General features: G+C 50.8%; 2 protein-coding genes across 15 annotated transcripts in view; one reads left to right on the top strand and one right to left on the bottom strand.

Annotated features, from left to right (window-relative positions):
* Positions 1-837: 837 nt before the first annotated feature.
* SLC9A5 (solute carrier family 9 member A5) lies at positions 838-21,481 on the bottom strand. 13 transcript variants are annotated; one of them, XM_036897819.2, is made up of 16 exons: positions 19,534-21,481; positions 16,442-16,744; positions 14,754-14,917; positions 14,486-14,564; positions 13,999-14,176; positions 13,213-13,433; positions 12,810-13,012; positions 12,504-12,593; positions 12,336-12,406; positions 11,443-11,572; positions 10,895-10,983; positions 10,608-10,734; positions 6,686-6,856; positions 6,106-6,163; positions 5,277-5,411; positions 838-2,292 (listed from the first exon to the last, which is right to left on the bottom strand). In XM_036897819.2, exons 1-16 carry the CDS (start codon positions 19,724-19,726, stop codon positions 1,820-1,822), a joined length of 2,685 nt encoding a protein of 894 aa, XP_036753714.1. In that variant the 5' UTR covers positions 19,727-21,481; the 3' UTR covers positions 838-1,819. The 13 variants fall into 13 exon arrangements, 11 of the variants coding, with proteins under 11 accessions (XP_036753714.1, XP_036753715.1, XP_057348609.1 ...); XM_036897820.2 differs by having other exon boundaries at positions 6,106-6,160; XM_057492626.1 differs by lacking the exon at positions 16,442-16,744.
* The window catches only part of FHOD1 (formin homology 2 domain containing 1), a 14,906-nt gene continuing 14,193 nt past the window's right edge, over positions 21,365-22,077 (top strand). For both annotated transcript variants that reach the window (XM_036897810.2, XM_036897809.2), the window contains exon 1: positions 21,365-21,565. In XM_036897810.2, coding sequence (XP_036753705.2) covers positions 21,365-21,565 — 201 coding nt within the window. The remainder of the gene's footprint in view (positions 21,566-22,077) is intronic.

Here is a 22,077-nt window from a genome sequence, read left to right as displayed (position 1 = left end):
AATAACAAAGAAAAAATAAACATTGACTTAATTTGTAACCTTTGCAGTGCCAAGAGACCTTCAGATCTAGAGACAGAAAGTGGGTTGAGGGCTGGGGGGTCAGGGGATGGAGTGACAGCAAATGGGCACAGGGTTTCCTCTGAGGATTATACAAATGTTCTTAACTTAGATTGTTGTGAGGGTTATACAACTGTGTGATTATATTAAAAGCCACTGAACTACACATTTTAAATGGGTGAATTTTATGGTATATGCATTACATCTCAATAAAGATGGATTTTTTAAATAAAGTCCTTCAGACACAGTGGGAATTTAATCTAGGACTGCTGCTATCTAGAGATTTCTATCCCTAGATGTTTCTGGACCCCACTCTATCCAATTTGTATTGTAAACACTCAGGGTAACCAGCTCCCTGGAGATTGCCCTCACACCTGCCATGTGTAGAACATCTCTGTTCATTTGTCCTATGCCTGCCTCCAGGTTTTCAGGTTTATCTGGTCCCAGTGGTGGTGGCTGCATCTTTGCACCCAACCTCATGGGTCTCTTTCCTTTCTGGCCCTCTCTATTTTGTGGATTTCTAGTTCTGTTATCCAGTGCCCGTATAGTGATACCCTGGACTGCCAATACAGGCCCTATCCTAAAGGGACAGTATTGGGTTGGTATGAGGGAGGAAGGGAGGGCTAGAGGGCCTAACAGTCTTTCCCAGGATCTCCCCTTCATCCTCTATCCCAGAAGCCCTGGGGCAGACAATTGGAAGTTTCCACTTCCCTCATCAGATATGCCTATTGCCAACCCTCTGCCCCAAACCCCCAGGCACATGGACACAGGACAACCATCCATCCGAGAGAAGTTTAATGTATCTTAGGTTCAAGATACAAATCACAGGGCAGGTGCTAACCCCAAGAAAGTCATCTGCCACCAGTCAGCCTCTTTAGCACTGCAGCCAGGCATCCCAGTCCCCAGAGCAGGGGAGCAGTGGCCCAGGGATGCCTGGCTCCTTTCCTGTTTGGGAAATGTCAAGATGGTAATGTGGGAGCCCAAAAGCCACCATATCACCTCCTCTGAAAACCCAGACCCAAGGATCTGAAAGATCCAGACTTGGATGTAGAGTATCAGATCCCCCGAATGATCCAAGCTAGGAAACAGTCCTGATCTGAAGCCTGGTCCAGCCCTGTGGCCTTGATCCTGGGAAAGGAGGAACTATGGCCCCCGGTAACTGGCAGCAAAGGAAAGGAGATAAAGCAATAGCGGACACAGATTACTACTTCCCTAAAAAATATTGGCAATAGATATTTTGCCAACAGGGTAGCAAAGCCCAAAGTTGAAGCCTGTTCCACTTCCCACCCCAGTCCCTCTGAGGACCAGCCCCTTGAAGAGCCCTTTTGCCAGGACACTGTTATTGAACTGGTGGTAGAGGTAGGGGTGGAGGGCCAGAAAGGCCAGTGTCAGCTGAGGACTGATGCCCTTGCTTTGGGGGCATGAACAGCTGCCTAGAGTGACCCAGGAGGACCCGTTGGAGAAAGAGACTCAGCTTCCACTCTCTGGGCCTAGCCCCTAGAAGCCTTGGACCCGCATCTTGAGACAAAGTAAGGGCCTTACTAGAAGGGAAGATGTTAGGAGTTAGGAGCAGGGAGGGTGGTGAAAGGGGTCCTTGAGAGGACCAGCCCAGGATACCCTTCTGACCCATCCCAAGGAAGCCCAGTTGCTTCTTCAGTCTGGGCCCCTCTGGCCCCATGTCAGGTTGAGGGAGTCCCTCTGCCCACTTCCCAGGGAACACTCCCCATGGGGGCTTTGGCCTCCTGCTCCTTGAGTTCCTAAGCTACAGCCGGCCACCTCTATTGAATTGGATGCACCAGTAGGAACTGGCTGTGCCTGGACTAAGATGGGTGTGGTCCTCATGTTCCATGAGAGGCTGCAGCTCTGGCTGCCGGGGGATGTCAGCACTGCTCTCACTGCGTGAGCGGCCAGCCTTGGCCAGGCTTGGGGGAAAAGGGAAGCTAGGGCGTGGGTCAGAAGGCAAGTCAAGAGGGGCCTGGGGCTCTTCAGCAGCCAGTGGGTGAGGAGGCAGGCGGGTCATAGTCGGCGCCTGCATACAGGGTGGGGATGCCAGGCTCTCTAGGGATGAGATGCTCTGGTTCCAGCCCGTCTGCATGTCCACGGGCACAATCTTGGTGGTTTCTGAGGACACGTAGACTGCCAGGTCCCCCTGTCCACTCTTCCAGGGTAGCTCCTTCTCTGCACAGGTTGGGGAGGGGGGGATGATACGTGGGCTCGGGCACACCTCGAGGCTCCCTGGGGACAGATAGTACACACATGCTCATTAGTGACATAGTGGAATCCTTCCCAAGTATAAGCACATTTTCATTAAAAAATTTATTCTACAGTTGCCATGTTACATCCATTTTATGCTATAATTTGATGAATGCCTTGCTGAGGGGAAGCACCTCAGCAAGCTGGTTTTGCTTTCCATTGGATCACCAGCACCCAGCACAGGGCTGGGGACATAGTATTTGCTCAACAAATACCTAATGAACAAATGAAAATAACCAAAGCAAGAGAAAACAGGAGCTAGACAGGAAAAAAGTCCCATGTGCCATTAGCCCTCACCCCACTTAAGAGCACCGGTCTCAGAAACCACATCCTGCCATGCCCTGGCCCTGGGTGGGACAGCAGCGAGGATGGGGAAGATACCAAGACTCTGCGCCAATGGCTTTGCTGCCGGGCATCCTTATTGAGCACCCACCACAGCCTTTGGTGGGACAGAGTCCAGGAATGTGACCTCATGCAGCAAGCCTAATAGCAGGCTGACACTTTGCCGCAGAGAGGAGGCCAGAGCCCAAAGGACATGAGCCGAGAATCCCCGAACTGCTGGCAGCCAGGATGGAACACTCAGCCACTGCAGCACAGAAGTCTGAGGTTCAGAAAAAGAAGCCCTGCCACCCCTGCTCTCCAAAGTCAAGTCCAATGCCTTCCGTATAATACAGCTGCTCAGTCCATTAGCTGCTCTTTGATGACGTCCTGAGCAGTCCACTAAAGTTGAGTACATCGTGAAATGTACTGATGTTGTGATTGAAAGTGAAACTACCTCTCTTGAAAGACATGGAGTAATACATTTTAACAACAAAAATAAAACTAAAACCACAAAAAACTTCAGGGTTTACCTTTGGATGATGCTAGTCAACTCACTGCTCTGAAAACTGATAAATAAAAGGGAAAAAGTCAAGCATTTATCCATCCCTTCCTGTACAAACTGTACCTCCAAGTAACTAATTGATGAGTTTTTTTTTTACTATACAGAATTCCTGCTAATAAATGCAGACAAAAAAATAGATGTAGAATATCACCATTGTGCAACCCCTAATGACACCTTGACTCTGGCAACGATCGGCAGTGGCTGCTAACACCATTTGATGAAACGCTGATGGCAAACTCGATGATGGCTCAGCTAACAACAGCTGAACCCAGTGATCAGTATTAGCCCCACACACAGAAAGACAACCAGATAGCAGTGTTTCACGATGTGATGTAACAGGAAGCATACCCCCACCACCTATGAAGTATTTACCTAAATTAGAACTGAAATTGGATCTAGATTTAATTACTGGTTTAAAGGAAATATATAAGGGATGGTGAGACATATTAAATGATGCTGTGAGGCTGCAAACAGCAAAATCCACACAAGAAAAGATTATGGGACATATAACCAGATTATTTCAACAAATACAAGATTTAATAAAAGTACGTGGGAGGGATCCCATAAACAAGAGTTTTTCAAACCTGATACCATTGACACAGATCCTTTGCTGTGGGGGGCTGTCCTGCACTGGTAGGATGGTCAGCAGCATCCCTGGCCCCCACCCGTTCAATGCCAGCACACCTCTCCAGTTGTGGCAACCAAAAATATCTCCAGACATTGCCAAATATTCCCGGGGGGAAAAATCACTGCACCACTCCCTTGAGAACCACGGCTATTGATTAAAAAGGCTTATCAACTAAATGCCATGTATGGGCCTGGTCTGGATTTTTATTTGAACAAAGCTGTGTAAAAAAAATATTAAGACAACTAGGGAAGTTTGAACACTGTGTATTTGATGACAAAGAATTTAGATATGATAATGGTATTGTGGTTATATTTTTAAAGAAGAATTCATATCTTTTAGAAATACATGCTGATTGACTAGCAGACTCTAAGGAAGGACTAGTGGTTACTAAAGGTCAGAGAGGGAGGGAGATGGGGATTAAGGGGTATTATACACATGGTGTGGGGGGAATCATGGGGAAGACAGTGTAGCACAGAGAAGACAAGTAGTGACTCTGTGGCATCTTACTACACTGATGGACAGTGACTACAATAGGGTATGGGGGGGATCTTGATAATATGGGTGAATGTAGTAACCACAATTTTTTCATCTGAAACCTTCATAAGAGTGTATGTCAATGATACCTTAATAAAAAAAAGAAATAATTGAGTAATATCTGTCAAAATTAAAAAAAAAGAAAGAAATACATGCTGATTATTGATAAAGTGACATGATATTTGAGATTTGCTGCAAAAGAACCCAGTGAAGAGAGGGGCATAGGTGAAGGTAGAGAAGAGATAGTAGGTGATTATTGAATCTGGGTAATGGACAGATGGGAATTTATTTTATTATCTGTCTAGTGTATATTTTGAAAATTTCTACAATAAAAAATTTTTAAAAGGCACCTGAGGGTGCCACCACCAACTAGCAGTGATATTTAGCACTATGAATGAATTAAGTCTCCACATATGTTAATACATACAGTTTTTTATCCACACTAATCCCATTTTGATGAGTCCAGGTTCCTCCCCCAGGTCAGGCTGCCATCCTCACCAGGGGCTCTACCTGAGGGCAGGTGTGTGGAGCATGGGTTGCAAGAGAGCCCAGTGTTAGGTTTGCTTGTCACCTCATGTTCCTTGCCAGACTGTAAAGGAAGGCAGCAAAGCAGTGCAAAAAAGGTTTTGGAGTCAGATGGGCAAGGTTCAAATTCTGGTTATGCTGTGGGATGCTGGACACGTGCCAAATCCCCTTGGCTCTATAAGCTCAGTTTCACCATCCTGGTTATTGTGAGGGTTGTATCAGATCAGGTATGTCGGGTGCCTGATATAAAGGAGCTGCTCAGCAAATGCTGGTTGGTGAAGAAACAAATGAATAGAAAAGGAAGGTGTCTGGAGACCATGAGCAAAGAGGGAGGAAGCCAACTGCACAGCTCCAGCGTGCTGCAGAGTGGGTGGGAGGCAGGGAGAAAGCCATTACCTGAGACCTTGCCCTCCTGGAGAACCTCACTGGTGGCCCGAGCCACAAAGATGATCCCCTCATCGTCCTCCTTCTCTGTCTCCGAACTGTCGCTGTCTTCCTCCTCCTCAGACTCCACGGTTAGGATTACAGCAGCTGGACAGGGACAAGAGCTGAGTGGGGATGGCCGGCCCAGCAGCTGCCTCCTGGTGATACACAACCCCAAGCCAGCTCCCTATCCACCCGGGCAGACCCCCTCCCCCACCCACCACTGGCAGAGGTGCCTGCTTTCTCCTCTGGCTGTTTCAGCCCTGGCCTAGGGGGTCAGGGGCTTGAGAGGAAGGGAAATCAGGCTGCAGAGCCCGAGGAGGCAACCAGGAAAAGCAGAGTCCTCAGAGGAAGCCATGAGAGAAATCACACTCTCCAGCTCCCTATCCCCTCCTCTCAGCCCGACTTCATCATCAGTGACATGAGTGTGGACAGCTGAAAGGCCCATCAACATTCAGCCATCCAACCTAACCTCCTGGTTGTGTAGATAGGACCCTGGTTCCCAGGGTCCACCCATCCTTCAAGGACCATACCAAGCTCTCCCTTCTCCATGACACCTTCTCCAAGTCCTCAGGGCTCGTACCCTGTAGTTAGCTATCAGACAACTTCTTGTCACAAATTGTCTAATAACTGCTTAGATGTCCAGCTACAAAATCAACTGTGCCCATATGGTCCTTGAAGGGAAGAGCCCCAGCTCATGGCACTGAATGCAGCACAGAGGAGGTCCTCCAGGATTCTGGCTGGTGGGCCTGTGCTCTTTCCTTCCGCTCCCATCCTCAGCCCCGCCCCAGTCCCCACTTGCCTGTGTCCTGAAAGCCCAGGCTTCGAGGAGGCTTCCCATTTGTTGCCTCAGCCTCCTTCTGAGGACCAAGAAAAAAAACCCTAAGCCTCTGGCCTGGCTGGAAACCCCAACCCTGGTAGCTGGTAAGGTCAACAGGAGGGCAAATCTTCCTGACCCAGCAGAGGAATCCCAAAGATTCTACCACCCCTTGGACCCCCAGGCAAGTGTTATGACGTCTGAGTAGCCCATCCCCCAGCAAGGGCTCTCAATGCCTCAGCCTCCGCTGAATTAGGGTGCATAGAGTTGGCCCCCACCAGAAGGCATGTACTTTTGTCCTGCTCATTTCACTGGAAGTTCCTGCTCCCTCCCAGCAGGTGACTCACCACATGACCAAGAGGCTGATCTCCCTCTGAAGGCTTCACCTCACCTTTCTGGATCTCCAGGAAGATTTGTAGAAGAGAGAACCCAACCTCTGCAACCACCAAGTCCCTAAGGATTATCTATCTAGGGGTCCCCTGGGCTGGGTTCCAATACTTGGGGGCTCAAAACCATGTCCTGTCAGCCTCCAACGCCAAACATGAGACCCAGAAAAAGCACATGCCTTCTTGCGGCCAGTCTTGCGGGGATGTGGCTTGCTCTTGGTGAAGCAGATGTTGTGCTTGGTGGACTTGAAGGACTCCAGCCGCCGCTTCATGTTCTGCTGGAAGACCTCCTTGTCCTGCCGCTCCTGCGCATCCTCGGAGATGAAGTGGTGGCTGCAGCTGGCTTTATACTGGCAATGACAGCCCCACCCCACCATGAGGCTGGGTGCCTTGGCCTCCCGCAGGAACCCCAGGCCACAGCCCCATGTTAACCATAGGTCTTGCCAGCCCAGTTTTTCCAGAACTCGCCATGGATTAAAAAACAAAACAAAAAATTTCATAGGAACCCAGCCAGATATATGGTATTCTCAGTTTACTGGGGGAAAATTTTCCTTTATCCCAGAACCCCCAAATTCTGGCTTTCCTTATCTGCCTACTGTTCTTTCCCAATTCTCTCTGATTTGAAGTGACAAGAGGCAGGGTACCCAGTTATCTTGTCCCTTGTGGCTACTGTGGGACCAAGAGGGACATTTCCTTCTTTGCACCTCCATTTATGAGCCTGGCCCACATGCCCCCTTCTAGCTATGCAGGACTCTCTCTCCAGGTGGAACTCTCCAACTAGCCATTTCTACAGCAACCACGACACCTAGGGTGCACTTTGGACTTCCGTAACTAACTCTCCTGACACCCCAGACCCACTCAGTTCCAACAACTCCTGCACTCAGTTCAGGACCAAGCCCTTCATCTGCTCCTTCCAACTCTTCCTCACTCTCACTTAGACTGCCTCCACCTCTGCCCTCAGCTGCTTAGCAGCGTTTTCATCATCTAGTGGTAATCCCCCGGAGTACTGCTAGTGCCCAAATCATCTTGCCTTGGCTCACATCCTCAGTCTGGTTCTTTCCCTATACCTCACATATTTTCTGCTTCCCTGAACCTGTTCTAAGACCTCCCCTAAAGTCTTCCATCTGCCCTCCTCTACCTACTCACCCAGAGGTATGCCTCCCTCCTCAGGCCTCCGCCATGCGTGGCTCACTCCTTCCTGCCTCCATCAGTTTCCTGCTCCCTCTTACTTCTTCACTCCCTTCCTTGCCATTGGCCCCCTTCCCTCTGCTTTGAAGCAATCTCCTGCCCTTACCTCCTTGAAGGAAGCCTCTCCATTGACGCCATTCCCCGCCTTTGCTGCCAAATATTTATACTTTCATTTTAACAATTTCCCTCATATCCATTACTTCCTTAAATACCAAAAATACAACTCCAGAGGTCCCCTACTCCACAACACCACCTTCTCCCCAATCACCATCACCAGTGGCATAACCTCTGGTTAGGCACTGGCCTGACCTCTGTGTAGCGTTCAGCCACCTTGCTTCAGGCCTCTGAGACACTATCCGCTACTGCTCCTAGAGGGGTTCCTTCTCTTCCTTCCTTTGCTGGCTCCCCTTCCTTTTCTTTCATGTGTACTCTTCACAGTGCAGTCCTTGGCCCTTTCTCCTCTCTGAATGCCCTCCCCATTGAATTCATCCATTCTCTCAGCTTCAGCTAGCCCAGTGATAAGAGATCTGTGGTTCCCAAACACCAGCCATCAGACTGGCTGTATTTGAATCACCTGGGGGACTTACTAAGCATACAGATTCTTAGTCCCATTCCACGCTGCAGTCAAAACCTCCAGGAGGTAAAGCCAGAAATAGGCATTCTACCAAGCTCTCCAGGGCATTCTGATATAACCAGGAAAATTCTGATTAAGGATGCTTGCAAATCTTTATCTCCAGCCCTAATATCTTTCTTAAACTATGACCTTATGTTTCTAACTATACTAGACATTTCTGTCTCTGATATTTCCATGAAGAACATGAGGAATAATGGGTTGTGTTATGCTATAACTAAGTGGATTCAGAACTGTTTGAGTAACCATACCCAAAAATGCTTGATCCATGTCAGTCTGGAGAAAAGTCTTTAGTAGCATGCCACAGGGCTCTGTCCTCAGCTCTAGCCTGTTCAACATTTGTATGTTGATTTGGATGAATACAAAGTTAACAGGCTTAGCAAATTTTCATATGATGTGAATCTTAGCAGATATTTGGTGGCAGACATGGGATCCAAACGATGGAATGATGGGCTAAATCAAATAAGATGACATTTAACAGGGGTAAGCACAATCTTACTGCAGTTTTTTTTTAAATTGACTACACAAGAACTGGTTGGACTGAACCCACTGGCCAACCTTACATACATGCATCCATAGACAACCAATCATTATGTACATCCTGATGCGATACAATAAGAAATGCAAAGCATACCTACTGAATGTTCCTGAGTCTGACCTCTAGATTTCACTACCAGAAATACAGGGGATAGAGGAACATGTTAAATACCACCACTGGAATACAATCAGCAAACTCTATAAAATGGAAAATTCTCTGAGATAAAGTATCCAGTTTCCTCAATAAATAAATAACAAGGGGGAAAAAGAAGGGAGAAGGAACTATTATAGTTTTTTTAAAATAAAGAGATGTATTTACCAAAGCAAAGGGTGGACTTTATTTGGATCCTGATTTAAACCATCTGAAAAAAGATATATACAAACACTAACTTGATATTTGATGTGAGAATTATTGTTATTTGTTGTAAGTGATAATAGTACTATGGTTATATATATATATATATATGTATATTAGGAGTTCTTCCCACATAGAGATACATACTGAAACATTGAGATGATTTGCTATGCTGTCTGGAGTTTGCTTTAAGATAATAAAGTGTGGATAGAGTGTGAGGGGTAGGGAGGGTACAGAATGTAACAAGATTAACCACGCATTGATAATTATTGGAGCTGGGTGGTGGATAAATGAGAGTTATTCTTTCTAGTTTTCCGAATGAGTGAAATTTTCCTTAAGAAAAAAGTAAACAAAACTAAAATAGCCACAGGTTGAATGAGACAGGGCCTAACAGTTATTAACTGAGGAAGACATGGGAGTTTGCCTGACTGTAAGGGACAATGTGGTGAACCAAAGCTGGAGGGATTCTGGGCTGCAGGAAGAGAATGGCAAGTTCTAGAACTGGAAAGGTGAGGGAGCCCCTATGCCTGCTCTGGCCAGCCACAGATATTGCAACACCTTCCCATTCTAGCCTCATTTCTCATGACCAGAGAAGACACAACAGGGAGAGGAGATGCTGTCCTGAGGGCAAGAAGGCCTGTGTGGAAGAAAGCTGTCTTGAACCCTTTGAAGACTTATTCTACAGAGCTGTAGAGTCAGGTCAGGACCAATGGGGGCAAATTAAAGAAAGTCAGTTCAATCTCAAAGTGGAAACAGCCTTGACAATTAAAAATGCCAAGAATGGTAACAGCTGGCTTTCCAGCTCAGAAACGTTCAAGGTAACGGCTTGCTGCCCCCTTGTGGGGCTGCGACAGATTCCCTCCTTCATGGTCTGAGCCTTTCCAGTACCAAAGCTTCATAACCTGCATTGGACTAACATTACTTAAAACAGATGTCTGCCTTCCTCGTGCTAAGCTGGTCCCACAGGCTTCCTCAGTGCTCCTGCTTCTGTCTGTGACCCCATCAAGCTCTATGGACTCTATCTCCTCCTCTCTCCTTCAGGGCCAGCCACCAGGCCTATCTATGCTCCTCTCCCTTCCCACCACCCAGCTCAAATCCAGTGTTTCACTCCAACTTCCCAACAGGCTCTCGCAGCTTCTTCTCAACTCACCCCCTCCAATTTGATCTGCACTCTGCTACCAAAGAAGACATCTTTACACAGTGTTTGTATCAGGCCAACCCTTTCTCAAAAAACAAAACTTAAAGTTATTACAAGATGAAGCCCACACTTTTCAAACGGGCATCTATAGCTCTTCACAAGCTGGTGCCAACTACCTCTTGAGCCGGCAACCATGGCCTCCCCAGACCGACCCCACACCCTTTGGAACTCTTAAGTCCCTCCTGCTCTCACCCTGCGGCGCGGCTTGTAGAGGCCTCCACAGAGCAGATGGTGCATCACGGCATCCTCACGGTCCCGGCCACTGCGTACTGTGTCAATCACCTGCAGGTCCAGACACGCTCCACTGCCACTCTCCCTCCTGCAGGAGGCAGGGAACATGTGTGCTGGGGAGGGGCCAGGAGGCACAGGCAGAGGACGGGCAGAAGCAAAGATGCTCACAAATCTTCCCCAGAAGGGATTCAGAGAGAGGACCCAATAGAGACGAGCTTGAGGAAGGAGAAGGGGGCTCAAGGACTTACAGCAGGTTGGTGACAGAAGTCTCTGCCACAGAATTGCGGTTGGGCATAGAGGGCAGAGTGAGCCCTGTGGAGGACAAGACATGGCCTCCCTGCCAGGGCCAACACCAAGATCAGGTGGCAGTCAGATGGAGGGTGGCCCAGACAGTCAGAGGGTAATAAAAAGAGTAACAATAGTTAACACTTACTCTCTTCTTTTGATATTTCAAGTACTATGCTAGGCATTTTACATATTGAACCCACAAAACTGTGACATAGGTATTCTTATTCCCACTTTCTTACAGTTAAGTAAGGCTCAGAGAGGATGTGACTTACCTAAGGTCACAAGCCTGTAAGTGCTAAGAATTGAACTACAGCTGCTGACTTCGGAGTCCAGCTGTTTCCTACTTTCTCTATTGTCTATCAGACTCTAAATGTCAGCATCAGGCCAGGCTGGTTCCTGCAGCAGCCACTTCACAAGGCTATTCCCTACTCAGGGTCTGCCTGCTAGTCTCCCCTTCCGGGCCTGCTCTGCTGGCCACCTGCCCACCCACTGCTGGCTGCTGGCCCACCTGGTCCACGAAGCTGATGGCATCCCGGATGTTGAGTCTATAGTACACATCCCAGATCTGGTCCCGGATGCGGTAGGCTGACCGCCGCATCAGCAGCTGACTCAGGTACTTCTTATCAAATTGTTCCCACCTACAGAGGATGCCAGGCCCAGCCCTGAGTGCCATCCCCAAGGTCTGGCTGGCTGGCCCTTCCTCAGATAAGGCAAGGGCACTGCGAGCACTGGCCTGGCCTTCTTGGTATGGACATCAGCCAGGGAGAATCTTGAAGCTAGCCCCTGCCCTTGTAAGATTTATAGTGTTATAGGAAAGCCTGACATTAATTGAAGTTATTACAAATAACTGTAAAATTGCAACCATGACAAGAACTATGAAAGATAATTATAGAGTGTGATAGGGATTTGTCTTGGTCAGAGAGGCCAGGGAAGGCCTCCCTGAGGACTTGATTGATGCCTTTGGTGAAACGTGAAGGATGAACAGAGGTTAAGTTGGTGAGAGGGAGGCGAGGGAATGTTCTAGTAGAGAGAACATGTACAAAGATCCCAGTGCCTGGGGGCTGGGGTCGGGGGTGGGGGGAGCATGGTGGGTCCTGAGGTTCTAAACCAGGGTCCATGTAATTATCAGGCACATAGTCAAAGACAGAGCAGAGATGATGATACTGGAGTCTGGCAGGTACCAGACCATGCAGGGCTGGACAGGCCTTACTGGAGAGCCTTGTCTTATTCTGAAAGTCCTGGGATGCTACTGAAGGGCTTCAGGCAGACATTACCCAGCCTGAGCCTCGCTGTGTCCCTTCTCAGAAGTGTGGCACATCCCCCATGTTGCCCTGGCTGGTGAGGCTGCTGCTGCTGAAGGAGCCTCAGGGGAGCGAAGGAGCCATGGGGGAGCTCCCTCACCTGTCCCTCCAGTAGTGATAGCCATGGTGCCCCACAACGTCCTCCACTGCAGCCAGAATGTGGTCAAAAGTCTAGAAGGGGGATGGGTAGGGGGACTGGATCAAGACTCTGCTCAAAATAGGGGAAGGGAGAGAGGCACAGGTGGAGGGATGGGGTTCTGGTACCCACGTGCTCATGCAGCTCCTGGTTCAGGGTGGGTTTATGATGCTCACTCCTCTTCACCTTCAGCCACTTAACCAGTGGCTTGATGGTCAAGCCCTATAGACAGGTAGTAAGTGAGCCCTGCCCTATCCAGTTCCCTGATGCCTTTCTCTCCCCGTAATTAGGCCTCAACTTCTGTACCCCCATGCCACTGCACACGAGGTCTGGGAAGTCAGGCCCCTGTAACCACCAACAGGAAAAGATGCCCCTGTCCCAAAGCCTCCCCCACACCTGATAGACCCTCTTCCTACCCAGCCTCATGGGCTCTCCCACCTGCACAATGACTGTGAAGAAGACCACCACAATAGTGGTGGCCACAAAGTAGTCCTTGGCAGGGACCTTGGTCCTGTCCAGGAGGATGACGAGAGCGAAGGCCACAGCCCCCCGGAGGCCCCCATAGGACATCACCACCTGGTCAATCTTGTCCAGAGGGACCAGCCGGAACTGATTCAGCACCCACGTCTGCAAGACTACGCCTACAGCAGGAGGGAGGCCAGTGGGAGCAAGGCACTGGGAGTGGAGGGCACCAAGAATCTGGGCTAAGGTCTGACAGGGGCCCAGGAGGGGTGAGCAACAAGGGGAGGCTTAGAAATTGACAAGAATGTGGACTCAGATGGGGGATGAGCTGGGGTCAGGGTAGGAAGGAGAATGGGAAAGCAGAGAGTGCCAGCAATACCGAGGGCTCGGAAGAACAGGATGAAGAAGAGGGTGCCCAGCACCAGCCCAGAGTCCCAGGCCCATTTAGAAGAGTCCACAGCTGAGATCCCAAGCAGCATGAAGATGATGGTCTCAGCACAGCTGGCTAGAGTCTTCATTGTGTATTTGACAGCTGTGCGTGACTTATGGGAGATGTTGGCCTCCACATACTTCTTACAGCCTAGACCACACATAGTTACCCTAGGAGAGGAATGAAGAGAGAGGGTGAGCGAGGAGGAGTCGCATGAGGCACACTCTCTGGGGTTTCAGCACGCTGCAGGAGAGGGTGTTGCCCATTACAGGATGTCAGACAATCAGTGCTGAAGCCCAGAGAGGCATGGAGACTGTCCAATGATAGCTAGTGGTGGTCCTGTGATAGGAGTCCAAACCTCCGCGCTCCCTACTTGGTACCTCCTGGAGGGAAAAGTAGGGGAAACATGCTCTGACTAGCATATTTTCTGAAGTGCTTTGGCCACCCAAGCCAGTGGCACCAGGCCTTCAAGTCCACTTCCAGCTCAGCCCACATGCCAGAGGACACTCAGGCAGAGGAAGATTGGGTTCTGGGGTGCCCAGGACAGTTGAAGAGGCAGATCTTGGAACATTTCCTGAAATTTCACTATCTTCTCAGGGGAGTTTGAAGCTCCCACAGCCACAAGGGCTCAGGGAAACCTATTGTCTCTTCAGGGTCCTGCTTCTATCCATGTTAGGGGCAAACATCTCCAGTGCCCCCTCCCAGGTGCCTGCCTGCAAGGCCCCCAGGACTCACGCAAGAATGGCGGAGAGCGAGGCCATTTCAGCAGTGAGGTAGGCTGCGTAGGCGAGGAGGAAGACCAGCAGCGGCTCGATGATGCGGACCCGCTTGGTGAAGCGTGTGGTCAGGGCCAGGAGGAAGGCAAAGACTAAGCCCACGGCTGCCCCGCCCAGACTGACCACAAACAGGGAGGCTGGGGGAGGAGTGGGTTGTCAGCATGACCCCTGGCCCGGACCCTACCCGGGCTGACAAGACTGCTGCCTGGCAGGGAGTGGAGGATGATGTCCACCACACTCCCTGGGGGTCAGGATCCCAGAGCCAAGGGTGCCAGGAAAGCCCCTTCTTCTCAGGTTCTCAGGGCCCCATTTCTCCTTAGGGGAGGGAAGGGAATGAGGAACCTGTGCAGCCTCCTCTGTCCTGATGCAGCAGGGGTGGGGTGGGGGATTCAGCAACCCAGGGAAGGCAGACCCCCAAAGCCAGCTGAGAGGGGGGAAATACTGACCGACTCCTTTCAGGTAGTCAGTGGCCCGCACCTTGGCAGAGCCCATCTCCACAAAGGAATTGCAGACCTTGTACAGCACCTAAGTGAGAAGAGGAGAGTCAGGAGTGAGGGGAAAGGCAGCCCCTGGGACTGCTGGGAGAGGGTGAAAGCTGAGACCATATTTCTTCCTCAGGGCCCTAGGGAAAGGGTCTGAGCCTGCTCACACACCCAACTAGTCAAAGAACAGCAGCCTGGGGTCAGGGAATGGCGGCCAGCTGAGCACTCTCACCACAGTGACCGCATCATTGAGCAGGGACTCGCCAAAGACAATGATGAAGAGAGTCTCGTTGACGTGCACCTCCTCAAAGACGGCCAGCACAGCCACGGGGTCCACTGCTGAGATGAGGCTCCCAAACAGCAGGAAGTCCAGCAAGGCAGCCTGCACTCTAGGGGCTTCGGAGAGATAGATGGGGACAGTATAATTGGTCAGGTACTGGGCCTTCTACAGCATACCAGGGGACAAGCCCAGCTCCACTTACACTGTTATAACAAGGATGCCCAGAAAGGACTTGGGATAGGGCGTCCACCTAAAGGTCAAGGGCTTGAGCCTAAGGCCTGGCTTTACTACTTACCAGATTTGTGGTGTTGGTACTGTCATTGTCACATGACTTCTCTTAAATCATGCATCCCCATCTGCCTACCTCACAAAATTGCTGCAAATATCAACCCAAGAGATGGCTAAGAAAGCTCTATGTAACCTATAAGCTCAGGCGGCACTGGCCATAGAAACTACAGGAACATCAACAGTAACAACCACCACTAGGAGGTGAATATCGGAGGCTGACTGGCTGTATTAGGGAGAACACACACCTGTAGTTCTCTCCCAAACCTGTAGTTCTCAGCCTAAGGGATGTGACACAATTCTTAGCAGGAGTGGGAGGGACTGAGAACCTATGAGGGCTGAATATAGTATGAAGAGCACCCACCACAGGGAGGACTTGAACATGTCATAAATCTCTGTGAGCCCGTTTCTTCATGTATGTGTTCAGAATAATAAGAGTATCTACCTCAAAAATGTCTTTATTTGGCCAGTGCCTAACACATAGTTAGTGCTCAGCAGATATTACCTATTATTAGGATTCTGTAGGATACTGTTATAATTGTGGTCTGATGTACTCCTTTCCTTTCCTGCCCCAATGAGTTCACCAACCCATTAGGAAAACCAGGTTGGAGTCTCCAGGTGGAAACTGCAGACCTCCTCTTGTACCTTGGAAGAGTTTGAATGATTAACATTCAGGGCTGAATAGTTTTAGGGGGCAGGAAATAGGGAGGAAGGGAGCAGGACAGGGCAGCCTAAAGGCAAAGAGCCTCAGTAAAATGGAGCATCCTGCTAACCTAGGACATGACATCAAATGAGCAGATGGGCCTGTATTTCTTCATCAATTAAATTAAATGGGACAAATTATACCCTAACAGGGTTGCTATGAAGAGCAATAGGATCAGTAGAGGGAACACCCAGTGTACTGTCTTCCATTCTGTGGATGTATAACATATATTTTTAAAAACAATAAAAACAGAAAGCCACCCTAATGTGGCCTGGGCAGAGCCAGGACAGTAGATCCTCATGGGAATGGTAAGTTGCACATTAGGGCAGAAGGGCTGGCAAGTGGCAGTGTGGTAACAAGGTAGGAGGCAGCAGAGTAGTAACACAGGCCTTGGCAGCCAACACACAGTGGGGAGCAAGGCCCTGCTCAGCTGCCATGCTTCAGGAGCCCAGACTCAACTGGCAGAGACCTAAATGAAGGCTGATGACCCATCTGGAGTAGTGCCTTGCACACCAGGTGGTAGGGACCCAAATCAGAACTTTCAGAGCATGGCTCTCACTGACCTGGGAACTCGAGAGCTGCAGGAGAAGGGAGTTGGGTAATGAGTCTGGCAAAGCCTCTCTCTGCCAGCCCAGGTTTCGGGGTCACTCACCCACAAGTCCAGCCTGCTGCAGGCCCCAGAGGGCAGCGCCAGTTGTGAAGGCATTCCAGAGTGTGCCCACCACGGCATAGGTGAGGATGGCACCCAAGTTGTCAAAGAACAATCGACTAGGCATGAAATAACCTGAGTCCAGCACGATAGGAGGCAGCAAGAAGAGGAAGAATGTGCCTGGCTCCAGTTGGTACTCAGCTTTTTTGGCCACAGCCAAGACAATGCCCCCCAGAACGAGTCCCAGCAAAATCAGCAGGCAGCTCTCAGGGACCAGAGACGTCACCTTCCGAGACAAGTGAAACACTACAATGCAAGAAGAGGAAAGAGGGCAGAAGGTATCAGCTTATGGGACACACATGGACACACACACACACTTTGGCCTATAACTTCCCAGTCTTAGAAGGGTAGCCAAGGTCAGGACCCCTGACCCTGGGACCAAAGAAGAAAAGAAATGCAGGACTGCTAGAACCTACAGCCTCCAGGGCTACAGACTCTCCAAAGTTGTCTGTTTATTGGTGCTCTTGTCAGGGTAACCAAAAACCAAGGCCTTTGCTTGCTTTTTCCATTTCCAGAAGTGTCCCTTCCTCTCTATTCTCTTCAGGGAACCTCACCTTTCTCTGATCTCCCTTATCTATAGCTATTATTTGAACCTTACCAAATGATACTTGGTATATTTTTCTGTAAAACATAGTTGTAAAAATCAGGGCTTCTGGAGTCAGGCTGCCTAGGTTCAAAGCCTAGCTGCTGTATTTACTTTCTAGTTCTGTGACCTCAGAGCAAAAACTTAACCCCTCTGACTTTGTTCTCATCAGCAAAATGGAAATAAAGACAGTAATGATTGCATAGGATCATTGTGAGGTTTAAAAATAATCTACCTAAAAGTATTTAGCCCAGTGCTATACAGTAAGCACTCAGTAAGTGGTATCTATCATTATATTATTGTGCCTTGCCTCCCTAACTAGACCACAACGCATATTATACCTCTTAGGAGCACTGTAGACCTCCTAGCCCAATGTACTTTTCATTACATAGTCTCACTAAGAACTCGATCATTTAAAAAGCATCAGGTTTAGCAGTCTGAAGATCTCCAGTTCTGGCTCTGTCACTTCCTAATTGTGTGATCACAGACAAATTATTTAATTTACCTAACTAACCTTCAATTTCTTCTCCTGTAATATGGGAAAAATACCCATCACACAGGGTGAAGATAAAATGATGGAGTATGAATGTGCTTAGCAGGATATCAGACACATAATGGGTTCTCAATGTTACATGTTAAAAATAACTTTGGGGAGAAAAATATCAGATTTGTCCCTAGGAAAAGAAGAGGGGGTATGAAAAGGATTTTTAGCACGATTGCCACTCCTGTCTTTGCCCCCTAAAATAAACTATTTTGACTTTCTTTTGAGTCCTGAGACCATGCAATCCCTGGAGTGCTGGGTAGAGGGGAAGGCTTCCTTGTTACCCTGTGTGAGACCCAACGCCAAGACAGTGCCCTTTGAAAACTGTACAGAAGGGCCTAGGACAGTATCTAGCACATAATGGGGTCTACATAAATACTTGTTGAATAAAAGGAGGGAAACATCTCCTAGCAATGAAGCCAGGGGGAGGTATCCATGAACATTCTACCTATCTCTCCCCTCCTTTCCAAGGATTTGTAAGGGTGGGGGGGCCTGATGAGGAAGAAGCTCTCTTCTGCTACCTCTTCATCCAAGCTAGGAAAAGCACTATGATTTATGGGGGAAACTACAATCATTGTTATAACCCCTAGATAAGACAGGAACTTGCCTACAACTCACAGACTTCTCAGCAGACCCAATTCTTGGCTTCCAAATTGAGGCTCCTCCCACCTTGCTCTCATTGCTGCCAGGCTCTAAAGTAAGTTCAATCATGGATCTCTCCACACACATCCCTATCTTTGGTCCCCATTTCCTCTCCCTCAGAGACTCTATTCCATCTTCAACTCCAGAGCATGCATCAACCCCCGCACTGCAATCTAAAACCTATCAAAAAAACCATTCTCTGGCAGAATTAGGCTCCCTGATGGCATTTTAAGCCCCATTTTCTATTATTAATAGGTTCCTACAGCAGAGTGGAGAGTTCTTCTGTTCTTGCCCAGCTCCCTTTCCTTCCCCCAGCTGTGTCCCTGGGGGAGGAGGGGGCAAATTCTAGGCTGTGTGATTCCTACAGGAAGATTGTATTGGTAGATTGGAGTACAGGCTGTGCCAGGATAGATAGGGAGTGAGTAGCAACACTCAGCTATAATTAGTCACCCCCACAGCAGAACCTGCCCAAAGGGGAGAGGGAGGAGGGTGTCTGCTGGGCTGGGAGAAGGGGCCACTGGCTGCTCAAAAGTGGAAAGAAAGGGGTAGAGCCAAGGAAAAGCAGCCTATTCAAGGAAAGGAGTCTGAAGCACAACCATCAGCGTTGTGCAGACTGAAGGAGATCTGATGTATGAAAGCATCTAGTGCACGCAGCACATGGTGAGGACCCAATAAATGGAAGTTTCTTATAACCTGAAGTGGGAAGAATGTAGACCTGAGCAGGGGTGGAGGGTATTTCACAGCTAGGCGCAAGAAGGGGGCATCTTTAGGGGAGCAGGGCGGGGGGACTAGAGGAATAATTGTAGTTTATTATCCCAAGAGGGTGGACACTTGGACGTGGTCTCCAGGGATGACTGCTTCCTCAAGACCAGGATCCCTGGGTTTGTTGGAGAACACCAACCCCTCAATGCCCCGGCGCTTCCTTGCCTCCGACAGACATTACTGGGAGGCTGGGGATTGGTGGAGAAGAGGCCAGACCTAAGGAAGGGTTTACTCCAAGGGGAAGGGGGGAGCCGAGAGGTCAGAGAGTAGGGATGGGGCTGGAGAGAGCTGGGGTAGCCCCGAGAGGAAGCAAATCCTCACATCTCCCACGCGGAGAACGGGAGAGATCCTCAAGAGGCGGCTCAGGAATTGTGTGAGAGCCCGGATTTTTGCAATCGGAACCTAAGACCGGGCACTGTGTAAGACACCGGCCCAGATCTGGGTTTTAGGGGTTGGGGGCGGGTACGCTGCCAACCTCCGACCTGGCGCTCGCACACATGCACTCACCGATTTTGGCGAGGCTGGCCACCAGGATCCACAGGGCTACCAGGTAGGGTGCCTCCACTTCGTGCCACTGCCAGCGGAAGAGCGTCAACCCTGGAGGAGACTCGCCCGGCGACTCCGGTTCCTGGGTGGGCTTTTTGGTGGCTACCGCCCCCGCCAGGGGCAGCCCAAGCAGCGGTAGTGCGGCGCGCAGCATCCTGTCTCCTGCCTAGCCGCCCTCCCCGCACCTCACCGCCGCCAACCCCGTGTCGCCGCCGCGCCTACCAGCCGCCCCCGCGTCACAGGCACGTGGGGCCCGCTCCCCCCAATCGCGGCTCCGATACCCCCAAGCCAGGTCCGGACTCCGAGACCCTGCCCGAGTCGTCGGTGCTCTGGACCCCCGCTCCTCCCTACTAAAACAGTCTCAGCTCTGGAAATTCCCGAATGCAGCCCTCCCCCAAGTCCCGTAACCTATTCTTTGGAGTCCGCTCCCCAATACATTCCCCAAATCTCCCCCGACCCTGTTTCAGAGCTGTGAGCGGCCACAGCCCTCCAGGGGCACCGCCGCGTCCAACCAGCCGGAGGTGGCAGCAGGCCCTCGGAAGGGTAGGGGTCTGCCGGAGGCGGGGCCCAGGAAGGAGGGGCGCGTTTCGTCCACCGCAAATGCCGCCTCGCAGTGAGCAGCCGGCCCGTGCTACCCACGCCACAGGCCCCGGCGCCAACCCGTGCAGACCACAGGGGGCAGTGCGCTGGCGTCCTCGCGAGCTTAGGACCCCCTTAGGGCCCCAGCCTAGACCAGAGCTGCGCACGCGCACTGGGCGCTCCCAGAAAGCCGTGATGGACAACTCTGTCCTCAAAGTCCCCAGAAACACCAAGGCACAGACTGGGCCCAGCTCATCCCAGGCTGAGAAGGAGGCTGCTCCTCTTCACTCCCCAAACCAAGGGGCACTGGGCCTCCCTTTCCCTCTAAGTACAGAGAACTCTTCTCACCTTTTCCATGAAACTAAAAAGAACGTTCTCTTCTTTCCCTAAACTATAGAAAACCCAGCCTATCAATTCCCTTCAAACTAGGAGGGATTCCCCTAACCTTCTTTTCACAAATCTGAGGGACATTCGGCTTATCTCGCCCCAAACTGTGGTAGAACATCTCCACTTTACACTCAAGCTGAGAGGCAACCCATCCCACTTCTTCCTCAAAACTGAGGGAAACATGCTCTACTCCTCTCAAACTGAGTTATCTCAACCTTTCCCCAGAACTGAGGGGCACCCTTCCCTCCTCTTCAACTAAAGGGAAATGATCCCACCTTTTCCTTCAAACTGAGTGGAATCTATTTTCACTTCTTGCCTCAAAGGGACCCATCTCCCTTCTTTCCCCAGATGAGGGAATCCTATCCACTTCATCCCTCAAAAAGGAATTAGGACTGTCTCGTCCCCAAACTGAGGGAGATCTGGCCGGTCACCATCTGACGAAATTTCCGTCCTACCTGCCCCAACAATTCCTCAAAGAGAGCGCAGCCTCCTGGTCCCCAAGCCCAAAGAAAGCCTCCTCGCCCCCCTGCGCGCTCTGGAAGGCCGGGCGCGAGCTGGGTTTTCCCGCCCGCCCAGCCAGGGAACTAACGGGATCTCTATCTCACCCTCTGAGTGGCTGGTAGCTAGCCCCGCCTCCGGCGCCCCCACGCGTCTTAGGGGACTACTCTGGGCTCCACCCCTGCCTCGGCCCCGCCTTCGTCTGGCTCCGCCCATCTTTAGCGGCGTCCGGTCCGGCCCAGACTACAGAGCTAGTTGAGTAGGAACAGTGGCTGGGCCAGGATTCGCCCGTGGCGCGAGGCGCGCGGCGTGAGCCAGCAGTAGAACCATGGCGGGCGGGGAAAACCGGGGGTACGGGGAGCCGGTATCAGTGGTGACCGTGCGGGTGCAGTACCTGGAGGACACCGACCCCTTCGCATGTGCCAACTTCCCGGAGCCGCGCCGGGCCCCCACCTGCAGCCTGGACGGGGTGCTTCCCCTGGGCACGCAGATACCTGCACTGCACCGCCTGCTGGGGGCGCCGCTCAAGGTGAGCGGGGCCGGAGAAAGGGTGGGGGCGATCGAAGGTTCGGGATGGACGCCATGAAAGCCTTTGGGAGGTGCCCCTCGGGGAGAAGCTGGAGTGGGAGCGCCCCTCCGGAGAAGTCTTGGGCTGGGGACCCAAGGTCCTCGCTGTCCCGCTTGCGGGAGACGCCTCTCAAGTTGAGGAGAAGCTTAAGAAGACAGATGGGAGTTTGTGGTCTGCACCACCCTGGGTGCCCCTCTGAGGCCCACTTAGCGAGGTGTTCGGGGTCCACTGGTTGCCTGCCTGCCTGGGTAACTGCTCTAGATAGGGTGACGGCAGATGTTTGGATGGTAGCGGACCCAGGAGGCGGAGCTGGGGAGGGGCCAGCTTCCACCTGCTTCAGGTAAAGTGGGGGCGGGACCACATGGAGTGACGGAACCAGGAGGGCATCCAGAGTTGGCAAAAGTTTCTAGTCATGTCTGGACGCTGGACTGGGTCCTGTTGGATAGAGTGTTGCCCCTGAAGGAGGGTGGGGG

Source organism: Manis pentadactyla, chromosome 15 (genome assembly GCF_030020395.1).
Source record: "Manis pentadactyla isolate mManPen7 chromosome 15, mManPen7.hap1, whole genome shotgun sequence".
NCBI lineage: Eukaryota > Metazoa > Chordata > Mammalia > Pholidota > Manidae > Manis > Manis pentadactyla.
The sequence above is the reverse complement of the archived record's forward strand: the minus strand, read 5'-3'. Positions and strand labels throughout refer to the sequence as shown.

What these genes read in the sequence shown, in the direction of transcription:
- SLC9A5 (XM_036897819.2), bottom strand. Translation starts at nt 19,726, where the DNA reads ATGCTGCGCGCCGCACTACCGCTGCTTGGGCTGCCCCTGGCGGGGGCG. An exon ending in TCAATGATGCGGTCACTGTG is followed by an intron (nt 14,565 to 14,753) that starts GTGAGAGTGCTC and finishes CTTCTCACTTAG; the next exon opens with GTGCTGTACAAGGTCTGCAA. An exon ending in CCATCAGCTTCGTGGACCAG is followed by an intron (nt 10,984 to 11,442) that starts GTGGGCCAGCAG and finishes TGGCCCTGGCAG; the next exon opens with GGAGGCCATGTCTTGTCCTC.